Source organism: Gasterosteus aculeatus, chromosome 3 (genome assembly GCF_964276395.1).
Source record: "Gasterosteus aculeatus chromosome 3, fGasAcu3.hap1.1, whole genome shotgun sequence".
NCBI lineage: Eukaryota > Metazoa > Chordata > Actinopteri > Perciformes > Gasterosteidae > Gasterosteus > Gasterosteus aculeatus.
In genome coordinates this window covers 10,169,014-10,187,820 of record NC_135690.1, presented here as the reverse complement: position 1 = coordinate 10,187,820, position 18,807 = coordinate 10,169,014, and the positions used below count along the sequence as shown (strand labels likewise).

At 44.6% G+C, this 18,807-nt stretch overlaps 5 protein-coding genes across 6 annotated transcripts in view; 3 read left to right on the top strand and 2 right to left on the bottom strand.

Annotated features, from left to right (window-relative positions):
- The first annotated feature begins 489 nt into the window (after positions 1-489).
- On the top strand, positions 490-7,260 carry LOC120815852 (Krueppel-like factor 9). Its single transcript, XM_040170883.2, has 2 exons — positions 490-1,294; positions 2,945-7,260. The coding sequence occupies exons 1-2, from the start codon at positions 796-798 to the stop codon at positions 3,187-3,189; spliced, it is 744 nt and encodes a 247-aa protein (XP_040026817.1). The 5' UTR covers positions 490-795; the 3' UTR covers positions 3,190-7,260.
- A 1,747-nt stretch (positions 7,261-9,007) lies between these two features.
- Positions 9,008-10,873, top strand: tsen15 (TSEN15 tRNA splicing endonuclease subunit). Its single transcript, XM_040170889.2, has 4 exons — positions 9,008-9,223; positions 9,306-9,387; positions 9,721-9,856; positions 9,970-10,873. Exons 1-4 carry the CDS (start codon positions 9,164-9,166, stop codon positions 10,139-10,141), a joined length of 450 nt encoding a protein of 149 aa, XP_040026823.2. The 5' UTR covers positions 9,008-9,163; the 3' UTR covers positions 10,142-10,873.
- A 336-nt stretch (positions 10,874-11,209) lies between these two features.
- Positions 11,210-15,837, bottom strand: LOC120815858 (uncharacterized protein C1orf21 homolog). Of its 2 annotated transcripts, none has more exons than XM_040170892.2 (6): positions 15,604-15,837; positions 13,755-13,895; positions 12,897-12,976; positions 12,661-12,731; positions 12,514-12,577; positions 11,210-12,098 (listed from the first exon to the last, which is right to left on the bottom strand). In XM_040170892.2, exons 2-6 carry the CDS (start codon positions 13,843-13,845, stop codon positions 12,051-12,053), a joined length of 354 nt encoding a protein of 117 aa, XP_040026826.2. In that variant the 5' UTR covers positions 13,846-13,895; positions 15,604-15,837; the 3' UTR covers positions 11,210-12,050. The 2 variants fall into 2 exon arrangements, with proteins under 2 accessions (XP_040026826.2, XP_040026824.2); XM_040170890.2 differs by lacking the exon at positions 15,604-15,837 and adding an exon at positions 14,954-15,530.
- On the top strand, positions 14,967-17,031 carry sec22ba (SEC22 homolog B, vesicle trafficking protein a). Its single transcript, XM_040170886.2, has 5 exons — positions 14,967-15,532; positions 15,626-15,735; positions 15,840-16,000; positions 16,092-16,238; positions 16,435-17,031. Exons 1-5 carry the CDS (start codon positions 15,458-15,460, stop codon positions 16,587-16,589), a joined length of 648 nt encoding a protein of 215 aa, XP_040026820.1. The 5' UTR covers positions 14,967-15,457; the 3' UTR covers positions 16,590-17,031.
- The window catches only part of imp3 (IMP U3 small nucleolar ribonucleoprotein 3), a 3,597-nt gene continuing 1,737 nt past the window's right edge, over positions 16,948-18,807 (bottom strand). Inside the window, exons 3-8 of the mRNA XM_040170888.2 lie at positions 18,592-18,699; positions 18,394-18,468; positions 18,209-18,288; positions 18,023-18,074; positions 17,777-17,849; positions 16,948-17,652 (exon numbers count right to left, since the gene is read on the bottom strand). Of these exons, the coding sequence (XP_040026822.1) occupies positions 17,626-17,652; positions 17,777-17,849; positions 18,023-18,074; positions 18,209-18,288; positions 18,394-18,468; positions 18,592-18,699 (415 nt within the window). The 3' untranslated portion in view covers positions 16,948-17,625. The remainder of the gene's footprint in view (positions 17,653-17,776; positions 17,850-18,022; positions 18,075-18,208; positions 18,289-18,393; positions 18,469-18,591; positions 18,700-18,807) is intronic.

The window sequence follows — 18,807 nt, the reverse complement described above, 5'->3', positions numbered from 1 at the left end:
CCACCTACTTTCTAGGATGCAGCCGCCGCCGCCGCGGTCCACGCCCGAGCTGCGACAGTGCGTACTGCTGGTTGGCGCTGCGTTCACAAACACAAAGAAAATTGGAATTCCAACCGTTTGCTGTTACCTTGCTTTCGCCCCCGACTGCAGATAGTGGATATTTGAGTTTTTATTGAATTCCCATAAGTATGCCAGATCTAATTTACTATACTTAACAAACAAACAAAACTGACTCACAGTATGTACAATTCTGCAAGTAGAAACCCACTAGTTTTACCGTTCAAGTTTCATTGTTGTTTTTTTCGATTGGAAAATGACTTAAAAGTATAAAGCAATAGGGTATTGGACTAATAGTAGTGAAGGAATACATTGTCCCCGCTAGTGCGAAAGTTCTCGAAATGTGAGAACATACATCACTTCACTACCGTTAACTTCGACAGGCGTGAACGCATCGTTAGTCCGGACCAGGGGGCGTAGGTTTGACCGGCTTCTCCGAGGCACAGACACAATGAACCGTCAGACGGTGAGAGACACGCTTGTTGGCCCGGAGGCATTGGCACGGTGCTAGCGCAATATTATTCTCATTTGTGTCTTATTTTTATATATACAAACACCTGGTTTTCTTTTACAGCATATTTTCGCTGTATGGCTGTAACGAGGCTCAACGGGAAACGGTCGGTTCGTCGAGTTTGACGAGAACGAGGTCAGGCTCAGACTACCGTTAGCCCCTCCTGGCGGATTATTTCTTCTCTTTTTTTAAAAGATAAAGCCACCCACCAAACAAGACAGATAACAATGTCGTTGACTGCTTCGTCTGATTACTTCGCTGCCGAGTGTCTGGTGTCGATATCCAGCGGTCCGGTCCTACACAGACCCACCCCGGTCGCCCCCGCCAGTCAGTCGGCCCCGGTGGGCCTGCTCCCCGGGGAGCCCGAGGTGTCGTGCGAGGACAGGGAAGTGCGGGAGGCGCTGAGGCTGGAGGGGGGCAACATCATGGCGGTAGCCGGTATCCTCACCGACCTACACGGCAAGTTCCGCCCCATGTCGGCCTACTCGGAGAGCAGCAACTCCTCATGCGGCGGGGAGAGCGGTTACACCACGTTGTCCGACCCCACCACCCCGACCATGACCCCCTCTGCCACCCCTGTCCCCGGGCACCAGCAGCTACGGGGAGGTGGCGGCGGCGTGGGGGCCCCGCGGTCCCCAGTGAAGCGACACCAGTGCACTTTTGACGGATGCGACAGAGTTTACGGCAAATCGTCCCACCTGAAGGCACACATCCGGACACACACAGGTACGGAGACACAACAGTTCGGTGGCGTCATCAGTTCGCACGTTGTGTAGCTGCTTAGCTAACGTACGTTGGATATAATACACCGCGTATCTAACTGCTGCTACGTCGGGGACACGTTGGCCCACGCTGTTATAACGCTACAATCAGGAGGTGGGTGGGGGGGTTATACGGGTAGAAGTGTTTTGTGCCTTTTTTGTGGACTAGCTAATCGTGTGGTGGTGTAAAAAGCATGTTTCCCCCACTTGTTACAATAACGTGGCCAAACAAAGAGGGAAAAGACAGAAAAAAAACTCCCCTCAGAGACACTGACAAAGAAGTAAACTAACAAAAGAACTGGGCTGGACGTTAAAATCGGTGACGACGGTCTTCCTCCCGCACGCATTTGCATATGAAATGAACGTAAGACGAAACCTTAACGTCGACAGCGGAGAGTTTATTGTCGGGCAAAGTTGGCCCCGTTGGCGGCCTCCGCAGCAGCAAGTGCTCCATGTTGTGGCTGGTGGGTTTTTTTTTCTCCCCCCGTTTGTCCGATCAACACCCCCCCCCCCCCCACACACACACCCTTTCATGCGGTCTGCTAACGCGTGGCAATTGAAATGTTATAATCTGCGATGTGTAACGTTACATTATTGATAAAACGTTGGCGGTGCCGAGGGCGCGTCCGAACACGTTCCCATGTCTTTTTAGTACGTTTTGCTGAGGAAACCCCCTCCCGATTGTTGGGCTGCGCCTCGTCTCGGTCTCGTGTCGCCTCCACGTACTGCCGAGCCGAGGCGTTGGGAAACCGAGCTCCACGACCCCGCGCAGCGACGAAAACATGTGAAATCTCACTGGAAACAAATCGGCGCGTTTCGGGGTCAGTGAGCAGGCGCAAACGGATTAAGGGCAGGAAACGGCGCAAAGAAACGGGGGGCGGGGAACGCCCACAAAGAAACGGGGGGCGGGGAACGCCCACAAAGAAGAAGTCTGCGACAACAACGTGGCCCGGCTTTGTGATCTTGCAAATGGCAACCGAGCATCCCGGGCCGCTCGTCCTGGCTCTGCTCGCGGTGCCTGCAGGAGATTAAGGCTAGCAGTGGCTTAGCGGGACTAATCTGCAAAATCTAAAAAGCCAGATATGCAGTGTCGTTTATTTAACCGAGTGTTGGTCTCCGCCATGTTTCAGAAAACTGACGCACGCAGTGGGACTTGTTTACCCTGGTAACGTTATGGAATGGGCTCCATTTTTTCTCAATATAAGTAGTCACACATTTCTTACCTAATATTTAATCTGGGAGTACATTTGTTCAGTCTAGAAATGGTAGTACTTTAACGACACGTTTGTTAGAAAGAGGATTAGACAATCAACATGAAGTTACTGTGAAATAAAACCCACATTAATATTTGATTGTTGCTTTTTATCAAACAAAATGAAAGTTCTGTGTGTTCAGTGCTAGTAAATCGGGGACCAGCATGTCTTAAGGAAACTGCCACGTGCCGTCTCTTGAATTTAGCAGATTATTGATACCGGCATCGTTTAAAGTAGTTCTTCACAAAATGAGAAGTGCTTTTGAGTCATAAAAAATAATAATCCAAATGATGCTTGTATTGTACTGTTACGGATAGATAAATACCATGGTGGTAAATGATTCTCTCCTCTCCACACTGCAGGTGAGCGGCCTTTCCCGTGCACCTGGCCCGACTGTGAAAAGAAGTTTGCCCGCTCCGACGAGCTCGCCCGCCACACCCGCACCCACACGGGGGAAAAACGCTTTCTGTGCCCGCTGTGCGACAAGCGCTTCATGCGCAGCGACCACCTGATCAAGCACGCCCGTCGCCATCCTGACTTCAAGCCTTCCATGTTGGGCCGCAACAAAGGCGCGTCCTCCTCTCCCAGCCCAGTCATGCACCACTAGAATGGTTTGGGTTGGGGGGGGGTTCCTAGCAGGAGCACAGGAGGTCACAGTGGTTTCAAGTTACCCAGCTACAATCAGATCTACCGACTAGGATTTAGCATTGCTGTGTTGTACTCAAAAACTGCTCCACACACACACACACACACACACACACACACACACACACACACACACACACACACACACACACACACACACACACACACACACACACACACAGAGCTGGATGGGAGGTTGAAGCAGCTTCATCCCCCCCATCAACAGTCATGTGACCACTATCTACCTGCTCAGCATAACTAGGGTTGGGTATCTAGAATGCTCCAAATCCATAAGAGGTGGGGATTTGTTAAGAAATGTGCCTATCGATTCCACTCATCGTTTTCTGAAAACTAAGTTTGGACCTACTTACTTCATTTAAACCGCCAGTTACACGTGTTTCAAAGTACGTGTATAATGTTTACAATATGACAGACCGAAGTTCACTTATGAAAGTGCGGCTGCGCTTCAGACGAGATAGTTATGAGGCACTGAAATTTAACCACTGCATGAAAATAAACACATGCAACGGTAAAACGTCTTTAAAAACATTTACCACAGAATGGAAACATTTTAGATTTCCTAAATGACAATTAAATCAAACAATTTTATAGTTTACACAACCAGATGAGAACATCTGAGAATGTGTTTTTCTTTTTTTGTTAATCCTCAATTAAATACAGGGCAGATCAAGGTATTTCATCACATTGATGCAAAACTTGTGTCAAACTAAATATACCACAAAGTAGTAGTCGTCATTGACTAATGCACCAATATTATTGGGCTTTAATGGCTCAGAAAGAAAAATAAAATGTAAAACCATTCTACTTGCCTTAACAAAGATGGTTTGTATATAAATATTTTAGTTTTTAATCAAGTAGAAATGGCTAAATACGTTGTCATTTATTACTTGTTTATGGCAGCCTAAACCCAATGAAAATTTGTTTACTTTGAAAATACTTCGGGTTCTTCTATTACTCAGGATTCGATTTGAAAAGGAATCATTAAGCAGATTTTCTTTGACATACCCAACCCGAACAATAGCCACATTATCTCACAAACACAACTTGCAGGGATTCCTCACATTTTCGCTACAAATCTCCACCTTAATAAGCCCAAGTTCCTCTGTTTTCTTGTGGTTGATTTGTAGATTTTTTTACTCTTCACTACTGGTTATTCACCACGAGTAACACAGTTATGATGTTAGGTAGCGAGGCGGTGAGTAGAAGCCTTTTTAGGTTTTTTTTTTTTTCTTCTTTTTTTTAAAGCTTTGCTCATTCCATATAAAGTTTTAGACCATACCTATAACTTTTTTAAAATTTTTTTTATTGCATTGGTAACCATCGTTAAGTCAAACATGTAATCTTTTCTTTACATCCGTACTAATGATCGATGATCAAGTAATGATTTTGCTAGAAAGTGGATCAGCTGTATAGGAGCTGTTTGCACGCCATCCTGCAGTCTGGATCATTTATCACTCATGAAATGCTGGCACATAATGCACACTGGTATTATGTTTAATACTGATGCAAATGTATGTAAGCTTTAAGCTTTTAATGTAGATCAATGGTAATGCTACTAGCAGCAGAATTAATGTGTGAATTGTAGTCCTTACATTAGGGGTAACGGTATACTCTTGATAGGATGGCATTGCCTCGGAGTGTCGGTGTGTATGTATTTCTATTTACACTTTTGTTAGCGTCACAACCGGGGATCGTGTACGCTATATGTCAAACTATTTTGAGATGGTCGGGAGGACATAAGTGGAGCTTGACTTTCAGCCTGCTGCCTTTCAAAGTAAAACGTCTTCACCCTAATCATCGAGGGTCTGAAGCCAGATGGCAGAGCGCGTTACAGGATCTTGTGTGCCAGGTTTTTTCCTGTTTTTTTTGGGATGGTTTGAGTTTCAGCTGAGAAAAGAAACACAAGTCTGACGTATGGCGTTGGACAAAAAACAAAAATGCTCAAAAAATACTACTCTGCTTCCATTTATTGAGCTGAGCATTTTGACTTATCAAAGCAGCGAAAGCACAGGTTCAATTACTATGAATGATAAGTTAATGATGACTATTCCGTGCAGGTGTTTCATGGAACCAGCGGGCACATGTCAGAAAGACACAGCCAATGTTGTTATTGGTTAAGCCTGCGTTTGACACGTCAAAATATCCAATGTAAGAAAGACGCGTTATAATGCTGAATAAAAACAGATGAGTGAAGAACCAGTTCAGTCCATTTTAGCCAAACCGACACCTAAATATTCCTATATGCCAAGAAGTCAATAATCAGCCGTGGATTTCAGGAAAACTAACATTCAACTCAATACTGAATGCTATTGAAGTCTATTCAATGGCATCTGATTATAGAGGATCTTTTTTTCATGTTTCCACACTGTTTGTCCACAGCATGGACATATTCCTTTTATCTCAGTGAACAACACTTAAAGCCTTAAACTATGTCATAACTACTACGCACCATGTTTACAGTTGGATCCTTGTACAGGTATACATGCCCTCACGGGGGCTCAACGCAGATACTCATTATGCAATATGGCACTTTGTTCATACAGGTGTATTTGGCTGAATGGTGTGATGGCTTGCTCTGTTGCTATGGTTCTACGCGCCGCGGACCTAATGTGTTGCTAACCAATGGTTTGTAAAACCGCCTTTTTGTCCAAGTGCTTTAGAAAGCGTGATACAAGAAGTTGGCGTTTGTTTTTGGTTTGTTTGGTTCTTCCCAGTGTGGCGTCGTCATCCAGACCAACTCTTCTTATGGAATGTGTATATTTTAGCTTTTTCTATACAGATCATTCAACTTTGTCTCCTCCGCTTTCTGACTTCAGATGTCTTCCTCATTCATGTGTCTTCACCATTTCCCTGTTAATCTCATGTTCATGAGATGTCTCATGTTCTCTTGGGGGGGGGGGGGGGGGGGTGTACACATTTCTTTCTCAGAAGTTTGATCTGTTGACAGTTTTTGGTTGCTGCTGGCAGTAACCACATATCTATGGACTAAGGAACATACACAATATACTTGTCTTTCAGATCTTCAAATGCAAATATTGGCCCCCATCTCTTTTAAAAGATGGGGGCCTCCACACAGACTGTCCTGGTCTCAAGGCTATAACATCACAATAACATACCTCACTGATTCTTTTCCTTTTTTTCTGTTGGTGTCTTTATGAAATCCATCCAAACTGTCTTTCAGAGTCTTGAATAGCCATCGAAGCTTTGGTTTCATAAATGGGTTTGCAGCGCGAGGTGGTCTGCTGTGTGCCCCAACTCGTATCTTGTCTTTATATGCAACATCACTACTACCTGTACAGCGGCGGGATTTCATTTCTCTTGCCTCGATGGACTTCAGCTGTTAATAGTCAGTAGCAAATGAATCTCTGGGATAAATCAATCCCCCGACATTAAAACCCAGCAGCAGCCTCAGCTCGGGCGGAGGTGTTCAAATGTAAAGAACAAACATCTGTAAGCTGTCACTTCACTGCAGAGCTCAGTCCAAAACATGTGTTCATATCGCTGAATGTGGGTTGATGACAGACGGGCGTTGTCCACTTTGGATTTGATTTTTGCTGCCTTGCTGAGAACGAAGATGCGATGATTTTCGCTCGTCACCACACTAATTCAGATATACACATTGTACACGGATGGATGTTTTTTTTTAAATTGATGCCTAATTTTTACATAAATGTAATTTTTAAAGCTCCTCTTGTCAAAGCTTTAGTTGAGGTAAAGAGGAGGAACTGTGGAACTAAATAACTGCTGCAAAAAGTCATTTTGATATTTATATTCTCAGGTGTCTTAAATTTTGAGCATTGGGGTTTCAATATTTCCTGTGCAACATCAAGTACAAGCATGTTTTACTTCCTTTCTTGTGCTTATTAATTTATTCCAAAAATTGTGTGGTTTAAATATTCTTTTCATTACTCATTTTGTGATATGGAACAGTGCTAAAATATAAAATGGTTCCATTGTTTGCTTGACATGAAAATACCTGTGCTTTTTTTAAGAATAAAAACATTTAAGTTGATTTTTGTGTTGATCTGTTATTTGGGCTGCATGTTAAGCACGTGGTGACATCTTCTCCCCGTAATGCATTTCACACTGGTTTTGAACTTTATTGCTACTGGTTGCTGGATTGTAGTATTTTTTTCTGGTCCTAATCAAAGTTTATTTTCATACAGATATTTGGGTATTGCTGTTGCGATGGCAAAATAGTCCCTTCTTACAATGTCCTCACTCTTACAAAATATAATTTAGTTTATTGAGTTATATATACATTTTCAGGTACAAGACTGTGCAAACACATCACACTGCATTCTAAAATAAAACACTAAAACAATTCCATCTTATTCGTACATCAGCCAGAGAATGTCATAATGAGCAAAAGTTACAATGAGAAACTGAAACTAGAAACTAGAAACACAAGTGCACTTGAGAAACGGGTGTATTTATGGACTTTTTAAGTGAGTTTGATTAAATGGAGTTTAAACGGCCGTTAACTTTATGAGGACTGAAACGTGAGTCTGTGATGCGTTGAAGATGAGGATGCAAGGAACAAGAAATGAAAAAATGAGGGGAAAGAAGGCACAAAGTCACTAATTCGAGGTCCCATTTAAGGCCCACGTACATTTGCCATGATAGCCACCATTCCACCGCCCAGCACCTGGGCTAAAATCCCACTTCCTCCTGCAGCGCAAAAACAGCTGTTCCTTCTGCCCCTCCTAGAGGGAGGCACAACGGGCCCAAACCTCTTCACACTTCCCCTCTTCATCAAACTGCCAAACCGGCTTCACTGCACTCAGCTGAGCCTCCAAACAGATGTTGTAGTGGCTGACAAAGCAGCCCAAACCCCCTGAATATGTGTTTCTGTACAGGGGCAGCCTGGAAATACCCCCCGGCCTGCAGCTGGGAGGAGTTCAAGGAAACACATTTCCTCATAATCACGTGGCAGTAGAAGCCTCATTGGAGTGTCCATTACTAACAGAATCCTAAATGTTCTTCTTGAAAGGAAAATTAACTAATTCTGTATATACCAATATACAATAGCAGGTATTTTATTATACACGTGCAGGATTATATGAGGGATAGAAAGTCATTTATTGCACTATTGTGCTAGAGACAATGCTGAGGCCCTACTAGATTATGTCAGGCTATTTAATATGTTTAATCACTCATCAATCCGTCTAAAGATGTTAACTGAGGTTAAAACAGCATGTCACGTGGTACTATATGCTTTATTGGAGACTTGTAATAAATTAGTTGTACTTGTACTGTAGATATTAACTAGATCTTCAAACTATCTCATCTTTGTTACAGGTTGAAATTCATTAAGAATGTTCCTAAGGGTTTTGTAACATCATGATTGTTGCACAAAGGGATAATTAACATAGGTGTAAGTAGTATGTTCTGTATACAAGCACATCCAAACACCTTTTTTCTTTCTGTATATTCCCATATTCCACCAATTAGAAACATGTTAGAAAATGAAAAAAATGTCATCCTATTGTCTTAGTTAGTTAACATACATATAACATTTTCATAAGCAATGAAAATGTAAAGTGAAACAAATATCAATATATGTAAATAAAACCGAAAAATATATGAAAAATTAACACACAATCTTTTTAAACTTTTTTATTTTTTACTGTTTTTGACCTAATATTTTTTGTGTACAAGCCCACATAGTAAAAACAATAAAATAATAATCCATTATTTATTTTTATTAAAATGAGCTCATTTGACTCAACATTCCATATACGAGAACTAACTGTGATCATGTGCACTGAGTAAGATTTTCCACACGGACGATTTATACTGCAGCACCCCGCCTGACGCGAAAACACAACTCGCATGTTCGCGGCGGCAGCGGCGTGTCCTGTTACCAGCACGTGTCTAACGAGCACTTTGAGTGTCTCATTCAGCAAAATAAAATGTCACAAGCGTCAAACCGGGACGACGCGTCTCCCAACTGGATCCTTCAGCATCCAGCTGTGAGTCCCCGCGGCGCGCGCGATGCCGTCACACCTCTACTTAGAAACGATGCAAACCGGTGTGTGTGTTTCTTGTTTTTAGTATCAACAAATGAAGAGTCTGGAGATTGAGGACAGTGCTCAAGTGCACGCGGCTTTCCTCGTGTACATGGATCTTACCGAGGGTCAGTTCGTGTTTGTGTCTTTATGTGAGTCATATATGGATGGGAGGGGGGGTAATATTTTAATATTTATTTTCACATTAGTAAGGGTTATTTTCATGTGAGTCTTATCCCACAGCAGTGTGGTCAAAATGCTGCTTCAGATAATTATGATGAAGAACCGGAAACCCAATTAATTGAAGTGTCCTTTTATTGATTTGTCTTGTGTCTGAGGGGAAGTAATAGCTGCAGCCCATGAATCCTTTCTGATGTGTACCGGTAGTAGACTGTGAACATCCTAGTTTCACTGAAATGGAAGTGAGGAGTGAACCACGGCGCGTTCGTCATTCTCCGCAGTGCGCCGGTGGAAAGCGGTGTCGTGTGCAAAGAGCCCCGAGCTGCAGGTGATTCTGCTGGAAGGGAGGGAGAAGGAAGGAGCGCCCGTCCAGACGGTTCTCCCGCTGCCCGCTCACCGCTCCCTGAGCCACCAAAGGTAACCGGAGACGCTCGCCGGCTCCGCCTCCCGTTTTGATTCACACACACATTTTCTACCGATCGCAAAAATGTCACCGGCGGCTTGACGGCTTCCTCCTCTGCGCGGCGCAGCATACGCCAGGCGCTGGACAGAGGCTTCCCCGTGCTGCTGTGTGCCGTGGCCTCCGACTCCACCCTGGTCTACCAGAGGATGACGGACGGCTTGGTGACACCGGACCCCCCCGCCGGCCCCTTCCAGGATCTGGGACGCCGGCAGCACCGCAAGAGACGGCAGAAGCACTGACCGACATGTTGGGTGATTTTTGGTGAGGCATAGAAGAGCCCCGTCGGGAGAGGCGGGCGCTTATCCGTCCGTCTGGGTAAGCTGCACCTGAAGTTGAAGGTGTGCAGAGGACGCGGCAGCAGGTGCAAATGGACCAAACCACTGGGCTCATATTGGGGCCCTTGGCAAGAAACATCTGTCGATATTCAACCAGCAAACTCTGGCTTAAAAGAAGAAAGCCATTTGACCCTTTGTTAAAAGTCTGACTGTTGTTTGGGAGATCTGATGACGAGGTTCTTCCTCCACGTTAGCAGAGATAACCTTCCACCCGAAAGTATGTGCTTACCTGCCCCCGTTTACAACATTCAAGTCTGACTGGATGAGTTGAATCTCAACAGACGTTGTTAGATTTTTGACGCAGATACAAATCGTTTTGAAAGGAACATTGACCGACATGGAAAAGATTACAAAAAGTCATTTAGTTAAACCCAGTCGCAAGAGATAACAAGATAAGTCATTAATTTGCAACGATACTTTAAATGTATTTTTACGTATTAACTAGCTAACTAACGGCGTCGCAGCCAATTGGATGTATCATTTATTGTCCCACCTGTTTTAGTTCTTAGTCCAGTGCTCATAGTGACACATTGACTAACATGACAATGTTCCAACTAAGCTGAATATTCCACCCGTCTGCCTTATTGCATGCAGTGAACACATTTTTATTCTTATATAAAACGCCCTTTCATGATGTATATGAGCAGCTGTGTTCTCCCTTCTGACCATGAATGGGGACCCCTTTTTATTTTTGGGCCCCGGCTTTCTGCTCCAGCCTCTCGACCTGTTTAGTTGCATGTTGGTTTGTGTACAGTTAAACATGCAAGAAGCTCTCATTACCGACTGCATTGAGCTGCCCAACAATAATCATATCACACACGTTTTCACCAGCTCCAGTGTTTTTTATAGTGTGACAAGTTATATCAGCATATTTAATCCTATTAGTTCCTATTGCACTGATTGGAGTGTATATCTGACCACATTAATAACCGGCTTCTCTTCAGCAGTAACACCATTTTGTCAGTTGTGTGAATAAGTTACTGAAAACACTTTATTTTTTCTAGAAAAACAAAAAAATTCAAAAAGAAACCGAACACGACAACATAACACTGGTGAGCGAAATACACGGCCCGACTTGCGTGACGAAGCAGAGTCCACGCGGCCTGATGCAGAAGCACAGACCTGCTGTTGGAGTGCACGAGTGTGAGTGAGTGTTAATGGTGCGACAGTGTCCTAATTAAAAGGATCGACTTTTAAAACACGAGACAAGAGATTAAAACACTTCAACCCTGAGCCTTATTCAACGTAAATACTCTACATCGTAGCAGGGACGGACGGACGCGGTGCCGTAGAAAAGAGGTTCACACGGTGTGTTGGAATGCAGGAAGCGGCCCACCTGTTGACTTTTTCAGGGGGGCGACGGGGAAGGAAAATGTTTAAAATGACGCAGACAGAGAGAATCTTCACTTTGACGGACCAAGAATGCCGGTAGCTTCTGTTGTTGGAGGTTTTCACGCGCCAACAGTCTGAATGTTCCAAAAGGTTTGAAGGAAGTCTTAACAGCCATGTTTACGTGGACCTTCTCGGACCGACGTGACCGCAATCCCGAACGCTCATCCAGCGACTTCAGTAAGGAAGAAATCATAAAAAAAAAAAACTTTGAATAACTTTAAAATCTTTAAGAGTGTTGTGGTCCTTTCCTTCGTGGTTGACGTATCGGCGGGGTCTAGTGTGAGCAGGAGGTCAAAAAGGTCCTTGATTCAAGTCAGCACTCCATTTTTCTCGGGCGCGTGCACACAAAGCGGCCACCGTCCTGCGCGGTACGACCCGTCCATAACGTGACAGTCCTCTCGTATCGGGGGCCAACGGATACTCAATCGCACTGCTTTGTCGCATCGTCCTGCTCCGAGTAGTCCTGGCCCTGTAAACAAAAGAGATGTGAGCCCACGTTACATTGGTCTGTTTTGATTCTCAAAGCCGACACAACTCACAATCAGAATGAGCCAATTGTCCCCCGACCTGCTGGAGATGATCGAAGTGGAAGCCTTATAATCTGCTATCATTTATCACGTAACCTTTATACCATGAAGCGATACCACTCATTAATACGCCCAGTTTCTCTAAACACATCCGCTACTCGACCAGATCCAAACGGCTCTGTAGCTCTCAGTGGAAAGTACAGGACGTGACAGATTGAGGCTTTTTTTTTCTAGTATCACATCTGCTGGGACCATTTGCCACAGATTTGATGCAGTGACAGGATTAATCTCCATCATGTCATTTAGCAGGAGATTAAATAAAAAGTGACTCCAATGATTATTTTTTTCTTTTCTTACTTTTTCAATTTTTTCATCCAACATCCTGAAGAATTCTTGCTGGCTCTCTGAGGAGTGGATGCTCCTGCAAAGGGAAACGGCACAGCGGGTTAGAGAATATACTCGTATCAATGCATTGAGATTACATCATCGGTCTGCGACACTTACAGAATCTTTCCATTCCCGTTTGACCCCGTTTCATCCATGTGTTGACCTTTACCGAGGAGGGCACTTTTCTCCTGCAGCCGAGCAAACACACACACACACACACACAATAAACAAGCTGATCCGAAAGGTGTCTCGTCTACACAGTGCAGAGGACTGATTACACATATACAAATTCCAGCATAGGATAAATATCCTGTTACAGACACAATAAAGACCATAAGAATAGAACCACGCACTGTGCTCTCCTGGCCGTCCACGCCTCCCTCTTCTCCGCTGATGTACTTGACTTTCTCCACTTCTTTCATCTTGTACTCATCTGTGACAGAGAGGAGCACATCTATTAAAAACACGGGAGCAGAGGACGACCCGCGCAGCACAAGCCTCGGGGATAATACTTCTCACAGTCCAGTACTTGGCAAAGTAATTATGTGCCCGAGTTCTCACGCTCCAGACTAAATCCTCTCTTAACAATGTTGGCACTTTATTATCACCATTATTATTAATACTATTATGGTATGAGTTGTAGTTTTCTGTTCATGGGTAGGAGTTAACATGAGAAGTTGAAACAATATATATTAACAAATATTTCTTAATGCATGTAGATATCAGGTAAATATCTTACAGACTGAAAGATTGTGTTTCACCAAAACATACAAAATATATACTGTGTTTAAATAGTAATAGAATGACAGCGAGCTGGAATAATTAGATTTGCTTAATAAAAAAAATCAACAACATTAAACCGCAATTACCTATTTCAGCTTGTACAAAGTCAGAACTAGTAGGTTTCTATGGCCTTTAATAAAACACTAGTTAATGGTTCTTTCATTATCTTCAGAGTGTCAGAATCGTTATTAGATACTGATAAAGAATTCCAAAACTATTGTGAATTATTAATATTTCTCGCTAAATCCAGCTGAACCATAAGGGGAACTGCCATTTATGCAGACATTGATGTAGGTGAATGGTGAGGAAATATCTCCCATTTATCAGAAGGTCAATCTAAACCCAAATTTAAAAGCAAGATTATAAAATAGTTGGAGCACCAGCTGATAATAGAGGTGCATTATAAACGTGATGAGAAGTCAACTGACCAGAGAGGAGGTCCCCGTTGCTGTGGGCTTTATTGTGTCCCTCCTCGCCGTTGGGCACCGCAGACACCTGCTTGGTGGAGGTGCAGCCCATCTCCCCCCCTCAGCTGCTGTGCTTCTCACCCCTGGACATCACAGGCACACCTTACAGGCAGGAGGGAGGGAGACACAGCGTCGGATACGTTTAGATCAGCAGTTCACAAACGTGTTTCCTTGAGCAAGAACATTCAAGCAGGAGAACCTCAGACCACAGTGAACAACCCCTTGATTAAGGTCTGGTCCCTGGGGAAATCATCCCAGGAGCGGATGTCTATATTAGTGACATCCATTAGGAAAGGAGGTAAACACCTTCTCCTTTTCGCAGGATTCCCCTGAAGTCCAGCTTGGGAATCACCCCCCCCCCCCTCTACAATTCATTAGTTATGAAGAGCCCCACCCTAACATTAAAACCCGCGGGTATCCCGAACCCATCCCGGGAAAGCGCCTAAAACCAGCCGGTCCAGCCGGGTGGGAACGACGCTCACGGCGGCGTTGGTTGTGCCAGCTGCACCGCAACAATAAGGCCTTTCAAGCTGTAAGGCGAACACTGTGCCAAGAGAGGCTCCATCAGTGCGGGGGGGGGGGGTGTCAGAGGATTAAAGTGGGGTCGTGCACAAATGGTCCCATCTCCACCGGTATGAGATCTGCACTCACTCGGTTAGATTTTGCTTGCGGGGAACCAAAAAAAACAGAAGTTTAAAAAAAAAAAAAGCAGTGTGATTGAAATCCAGGTGGTGTGATTGATGCTAAACGCACTCCAGCTGCAGACTCAGCTAATCCGCACACGTCGCTACCTTCCAGACGGTTAAGCTCACGTTTGTGCGTTCACACACACACACACACACACACACAAATTACTGGGCTCGTGCAATTCTAGGCGAGCCGGTGTGAAACGAGGGGTGAGAGGGAAAAATGCATGGGTTTCCCGTAAACTGCAAATGTGCTCCCCCCCGACCCCCCCATCGTCTCATTTCACAACGTCGGAGACAGCGAGGACAGCGATCGGGGTTCCTTAAACAAATAACAACAAAAGAAGGTGCGAAAGGAGAGCAGCCATTCTGCGGCCAGCAGGAAACAGCGAGGCGATGTGGCTAAACGGGAATCCCAGCAAAACGAACAATAGCTCAATTTAAAAAGGCACAACAATGAGGCGGAGAAATTACCCCTCCCGTTTGTCCATGGTTCCTCTGGTTTTAGTTCAGAGAGGCTTCATTCCTGCAGCAATAGTCAGACCGCATCTGCACCGCTCGGCTCTATGCAGGCAGCAGCAGCGGCGGCGGCAGTCGGGATGCGGTCGTTACGTCTGCCAGCTGTCTGGTCGCAGTTTATGACACCGAGACGCGGTTTAAAAAGGGCTCGGATACTGGCAACCAATTAAAAAAATAAGAAGTGTAAAGTATGTTTTTTAGTTATCTTATTTTGCCATACGAAACATCCTATCTCTTTAAGCGATGGAAATTCGACTACGAAGTTGAATTTCACCGGTTGCCACTCGGACCTAATTGACCGGCGCACCCGGAACTCCGTCCAGCTCATTCCTCCGCGTCGTCAAAGTTGACGGCACAAAAAAAAAAAACACACCCAAGTTTTTTTCCCCCTCAAGTTCCATTCCCTCTACGAAGGAGAAAACCGACAGTTGGCGACGCCGGTTATTGAACTCCGTCGATATGACGTCACTGACGATGATCGCCCGGGTAACGGACGGACTTCCGCTGGCGGCGTCCGTACAGGAGGACGAGAAGGTGCGAATGACAGCCAAAGCCTTTAACGTCGATTAGTTTGCTGACGCGGTACTTCTTCCCCCCTCACACACCGTGTTTGCTTCTCTGTGTCAGTCCGGCAGAGACCTCCAGCATTACCAGAGCCAAGCCAAACAGCTATGCCGTAAACTGGACGCCCAGAGTCCGGAGCGCTGCACGCTGGAGGCCGGAGACATGAGCTTCCAGTACGTCACGGCTTAATAACAGCGCTCCTCCCAACGCCCGCAAAGCCCATGTGTCTTTAGCGATATACCGGATATAAATGTGTTGGGGTTTTTTTGGTCTTCAGCTACCTGATAGCGCAGGATGTGTGTTACCTGTTCCTCTGTGAGGCTTCGTTTGCCAAAAGGTCGGCCTTTGCGTACCTGGAAGACCTCCGCGGGGAATTCAATGGCCGCTATGGGAGGAGAGTGGCCGCGGTGACACGACCGTACTCCTTCATCGAGTTTGGTGAGACCAATTTGGGATCCGGAAAATGTCGTCTTCAACCTCATGCAAACAGAAAAAAAATACTAATTCCTAACAAACCGTCGTCATCCAGATACGTACATCCAGAAGACAAAGAAGTCCTTCGTTGACCGTAGGGCCCCGAGGAACTTCGGCAGCATCAACACGGAGCTGCAGGATGTGCAGAGGATCATGGTGGCAAATATTGAGGAGGTTCTGCAAAGAGGAGAATCACTTTCTGGTGAGTACAGATGTAAAGACCACAGAGAACTTGGGACAAATTGCCAAGAGCAAAGAAATCCATCACTGACATTCTTACTCTTACCTTTTTTGTTTTGTTAATGTCTCAGAGGTGTTTATTGTACTTTTTATTGTGAAGCGTCCCCTACTTTTCTCACATCCACTGAATTTTATTGTGATATTTTCTTCCCCCTCAGCTCTTGACACAAAAGCCAGCAATCTGACCAGCCTGTCGAAGAAGTACCGCAGCGATGCCAAATATCTCAACACCCGCTCCACGTATGCCAAAGTGGCTGCGGTGTCAGTGTTCTTAATCACACTCATCATCTACGTGCGCTTCTGGTGGCTCTAATGGACCGTCAAGGACTTTGAGGGTCCTCCACTGTGAAAAGCCACTTAAACAGATCCGGCTACGTGTTGTATTATACCAGGGTGCCTTAAAGGGGCCGCATAGTTCTCTATTGAAGGTTGGAATAATTTCTATGTTTTGTCCGTTGACTTATGCCATGTATAGAGTATAAGCTGAGCCATAGGTGGGTGTGATAGGACACCAGTCTGTATGGGAGCAAATGCTTCGTGGCGAGTTTGTTTACTGGAATATTAAGAGCAGGGTGTTGATAAATCAAACTGGAAATAAGGGTTTGTGTCAAAGTTTCAGCGTTGAGGAGCAACCACGTGGGAATATGCACAAGTTTAGTGGAAGGTCGTAATACTGTGATAAAAGAATGTTTATTATACAAAGTTTACATTGTAACAAAGTATTTTTCAAAAGATTAAATGCTTACCGAATTGTATTTTCTATTTTCCAGCTGTATTTATGACAAGTTATGATAATATTTGAACATACAAAAACAGTCTTTAGTGTGCATATATATTCACACACTTATAAACCAGCATTTGCACAATCCAATACATACAAACATATCCTGTGAAGCCAGCTCATGTTTACACAAAGATCTGAATATGGAAAGTAAACAACGTGTGGAAGGTTAGAGTTGACAGTCACTAATAACAATAACGGCTGCTCCAGTACACACGCAGACAACTGAGAATCTGGGAAGCAAATATTATCAATCACAAATGAATCCACATTGTTTGGATGGTTAATAGATACGGCTTAAGTCGGATATTTCCACACAGCAAAGCCCGGAAGTACATTTCTTCTGGCCTTGCTCATGTAAAAGTTGACACTTATTTTCTTCACACACTCATTTTGCAGACCGTCTCTGGGATCTGCAGCTAACTTTTTGTCTTGAACCAGTGGATCGGAGTACGTGCGCACACTTGGTCCGTCCTCTTGAAGTTATTCGCACCACAGTTCAAAAGAAGCAAAGTTTGTGTCCCCGTTTGTCCCTCCGGAGTGACGAATGGACGATAAGACGACAGGATTATGTCACTAGATCAAAGTCATCCCTCTGCAAAAGAAAAACCTGCTTTAGCCCAGAAAGACGGCTCATGACACGCCACAGCTTTCATTACTGATCCAACATTTGAAATGAAATGAAGTAGCTGAAGCGCATGCGAGAGCAGAAAACATACCTCATCATTATAATTCATGACATGCTGCTTGATCTTGGAGGTGTCCACCCAAGTGACAAAATCTTCCATATTTCTGGAAAAAGGGGGCAGTATTATGTTACCATTTGACCACTTGAGATGCCTTTCACAGGTATTCATACTACCATTTGTGTCTCTGCAAAATGGACATTTGTGTGAAACAAACTCTGCTGCACAAAGTGTTTCCTAACAAATTATGAGAAGACCAAACAAAACGTAACCGCTCACCTTGTGATGAGGAACGCTGGGTCTGTGACGATGTCTATGCCAACACGCACATCTGAGACAGAGTCAAGGTCAACATTTCTACCCTCGGACGTAGACGGAACTAACCGATCGCTCAAAGGAAGTTCATGGGAGGAACGTTTACTCCCCAAACATAAACTCTTGTAATAAGGAAGTAATGAAGGATACGTCCTTGTTCGATGAAGGTGATTGCGCTCTTCAGGTTCTGAGCCATACGGAGTTTCAGCATGATGCTCGGCAGCCTCCTCCTGCAGGAACCACAAAGGCGAAATGAAACACGGAAAATAAACGAGTAGTGATGCATGTTCCCATCAAGACGACTCAATAAAAAAATGGTTTGTGTTGGGAATTACCTGCAGAATGAAGAAGCTGTGACTTTTTCTGTGAGGGAAAGGTTCTGTTTGGTGGGCAACAGACCGATGCCGTACCTGGTGTGCAGAAACAGATCCAACATTTTGATATTGTGCTTTGAGAAAGATGCATCACTGTATGCTGGAGGCAGATGAGGGGGGGGGAGACTGGATCACAAGATGGGATTCTGTCACACTTACAGTTTCTCCAGTAGCTGGTGTGTGCATTGACCTCTGAAACCATCTTTCTCATCCAGGTCTCGGATTTTCTTTGCGAGGTCCCTGATGTTACGACTCAGCTTGTTGTACCTAAGAGACGTGAGAAATAAACAATGGTACTGTACACCCCTAGACATATGAACGTCTGTGTTTATATTATTCTCTAGTCAGCTGCTTCACTGTAAGTCTTAGCGGGTT